This window comes from Amaranthus tricolor, chromosome 2 (assembly GCF_026212465.1).
Source record: "Amaranthus tricolor cultivar Red isolate AtriRed21 chromosome 2, ASM2621246v1, whole genome shotgun sequence".
NCBI lineage: Eukaryota > Viridiplantae > Streptophyta > Magnoliopsida > Caryophyllales > Amaranthaceae > Amaranthus > Amaranthus tricolor.
The window spans coordinates 29,188,702-29,191,987 of NC_080048.1; the positions used below are offsets into that span (position 1 = coordinate 29,188,702).

The window sequence follows — 3,286 nt, forward strand, 5'->3', positions numbered from 1 at the left end:
ATTATATGAGGTTAATACTTCTCCTAAATGATAGACATTTGATTTATTAGCATATGTAAATATAGCATATTTAAATATAGTATATCTATATATAAAATATCTAAATTTAAGCTTGATACTTTAACAGATTGGGGGGCATGTTTAGACTCAAGAAAATTGATTATGAAATGCGTTCTTGTTTTAGGAAAAAAAACTATATGTTGGAAGTCTAAAAAGCAAAGTGTTGTGTCAAGGTTTTGTTATGAGGCCAAATAGAGAGTCATGTCAGATGAGGTAACTTGGGTGGTTAGGCTGTTATAGAAACTTGATCTTGATAATATCCATCTAGTTACATTGCATTGTGATAAACAGTCTTTCATACACACCATGAAGCCAGTATTTAACAGCGAACAAAGCAAATAGAAATCGACTAACACTTTACCGGGACAAAGTTCTTAAAGGTCTTTGACAACTTTCCTACAACCTACAAAGCACCAGCTTGCTGATCAGATCACCAAGAATCCAAAATCCTTCCTTTTACACATTTGAAGACTATTCTAGGCAAATTTGGTGTCACCTCAGTTGATTCTTCCATTTGAGAGGGGGTTATTAGGAATTAGTACATCATGTAGGTTGTTACATGCTTTGACGCCTCATCTTAGTTTGTTACAAAGTTGTTATAGCTTTGCTAGGTGTCTATTTTATTGTTATGCTTAGTTATCCCTCTCTCTAGCTTTTGTTCTTTCCTACTCCCTCCATCCCATTAGAATTGCAACATTTATTCTTAAAAGCTCTCATATAGATTTACGAAATATTACAATCTTAACGGGACAAAAGGGTATATGTTAGCCCTGTACTTTGCCGTGTAAATTCAATTTTTATGTATAAAAAGTTATCTTTTTCTTTTATCCTTTGTGCAATAATTGTGCTGAGTAAAAGGACTGATTTCTACATCTTTTGATCGAACTCTTCATTTTACCTTAATTACTCATGTTAGACCTTGACCTCCACTCTCAAACATAAATAAATACTTGGACACTCTAATATTGTATATAGTCAAGTCAACACTTGGACATGTATTAGAATTGGACATGGGTATAAGAGTCCGAGTAGCATAGTTTTTTTGTATTGAAATTACTAAGTATCGAATGATTGAAATGTCCAAATCCCTAGCATTGATGAGAGTGCTTAAGTAGGTGTGCAAATACTAAGCATAAGCCACAAACACTTTTTAACAAACTCCTAGTACAAGTGCAATTTAAAGACATTCTTGCTATCTACCTTAACGGCTATTATCTATCTTACTTAACAACCAAATATCATGTGCTTCCTTTATGAGGGTTAGTTGTATTATCCCACATTCAGCCTTATAAAAGCTTTTAGCTCAGAAATTAACTACATATTCTGTCTTATAAGCTCTTTAAGCTCATCATACCAGTATAGCTCTTTTATGAGAGTATATTAACACAGGGAATTCCTCATGTGGACATTACCCTTTTGCCATGGGACAATCCCGGTCCTTTTGACCGGCCTATTGATTGCTGTAAGCTTCTGTTATGCTGATCAAACAACGGTACAGGTTATCGGATTCAGTGAATGTGCAAATTGTCAGAAAGACAATATTAAGCACACTGATGCTGTCAAAGGTAATATACTGTTCAAGTGCTTTACCTTTCACACTTACATGGTACAAGTGAACGCGCTTTCTTTTACAAGTTATATTTAAATGTCATTAAATCATGTGCACAGTAAACTCACGTTCTTATATATGCAAATGTAATTTGCTTTGCACACATGCAGGGCTTAGAGTTACCATCGACTGTAAGCTTGAAAATGGTAAAATGAAAACTCGAGGAGAAGGAAAGGTCGATGGACAAGGCAAATTTCACATAGATTTTCCACATGAATTAGTTGAAAATGGGAAGAAATTAAACGAAGAATGTTATGCACAACTTCACGGTGCATCGAATTTACCTTGCCCGGCTCATGATGGGATTGAATCGACTAAATTAGCATATGTTTCTGAATCTGATGGGAAACACACATTTAGCCCTGTCGGAAAACTCAAATTCTCATCAGAAATTTGCACATCAGAATTCTTATGGCCTCACTATAAATACCCATATTACAAACATCCATGGTTTAAGAAACCGTATTACTATAAACACCCATTATACAAGCATCCATGGTTCAAGAAACCATATTACTCCATCCCAAAATACACGAAACCTAACCCGCCAGTATACAAGACACCAACCGTGCCAGTATACAAGAAGCCATACCCACCAGTATACAAGACACCATATGTGCCGGTGCCAGTGTATAAGAAGCCATACCCGCCAGTATATGTAACACCATCCGTGCCAATTTACAAGAAGCCTTGTCCTCCGATTACTATTCCGAAGATTTATTACCCTCCTAAGGTGTATTATGAGCACCCTTGGTTCAAAAAGTGGCCCCCAAAGCCTTGAGTAACAACTTTTTACTATACTCTAATTTATGAATGTGTGTAAGTTCTATATTCTGCAAAAGAGATGCTTGATGCTTAGCTTTTGATGCAGGAAAAAAGCTAAGTAGTATATCACCCTGAGCTAGTTATTATGTCCATGTACTACTACTGTATTCTTGTACTTGTATAATGTTCTTGTTTAAGCATATGTTCTGTTTTCTCATTCAAAATACAATTATTGAATGAGTAAATTCGGTATTCATGATCCTAGTTCTTAAGCAATTAATCACTTCTATCTTTGCATTGTAGCAATATTGAATATTCAAGATTGGGATGCTACTTTCTATTAAAGGTAGGAACGAATCTAGGATCATACGATGCTATAAAGAAAATTAAATATGCTATAATATTTAGTATCTACTCATTTCGTTTCAGAAGTTTAAAATAGTAACATAAAAGATCTTAAACTTTATTGGAAAATTACATATAGTAACCTTAAATTTTTTGTTTTTCCACGTGGTTGACAAATCTTTTTTTAATCCAAATGGTGACCTTGACCTCTCAATTTTTCCATGTGGTAGACAAAAAGGAAGTTTTTTTTTGTTAAATTTATACTATTTTTTACCCAACGTAATGATATTTTTTTTAGAAAAAACAAACGTTGAGATTACCCTAATTGACCACATATTTCGAAATTTAGTAGAAATAAATACTTAATTAAACGAAAACATAACATTTTATCTACTACATAGAAAAGTTGAAAACTCAAGGTCATCACGTGAATTTAAAAAAATATTTATGGAAAAGCCAAAAACTAAGAGTCACGATGTAGAATTTCCGAACTTTATTTTTAAGGAC

At 33.8% G+C, this 3,286-nt stretch overlaps 1 protein-coding gene across 1 annotated transcript; it reads left to right on the forward strand.

Annotated features, from left to right (window-relative positions):
* Positions 1–1,285: 1,285 nt before the first annotated feature.
* On the forward strand, positions 1,286–2,679 carry LOC130803596 (proline-rich protein 4). Its single transcript, XM_057667779.1, has 2 exons — positions 1,286–1,625; positions 1,780–2,679. The coding sequence occupies exons 1-2, from the start codon at positions 1,460–1,462 to the stop codon at positions 2,448–2,450; spliced, it is 837 nt and encodes a 278-aa protein (XP_057523762.1). The 5' UTR covers positions 1,286–1,459; the 3' UTR covers positions 2,451–2,679.
* The last annotated feature ends 607 nt before the right edge of the window (positions 2,680–3,286 follow it).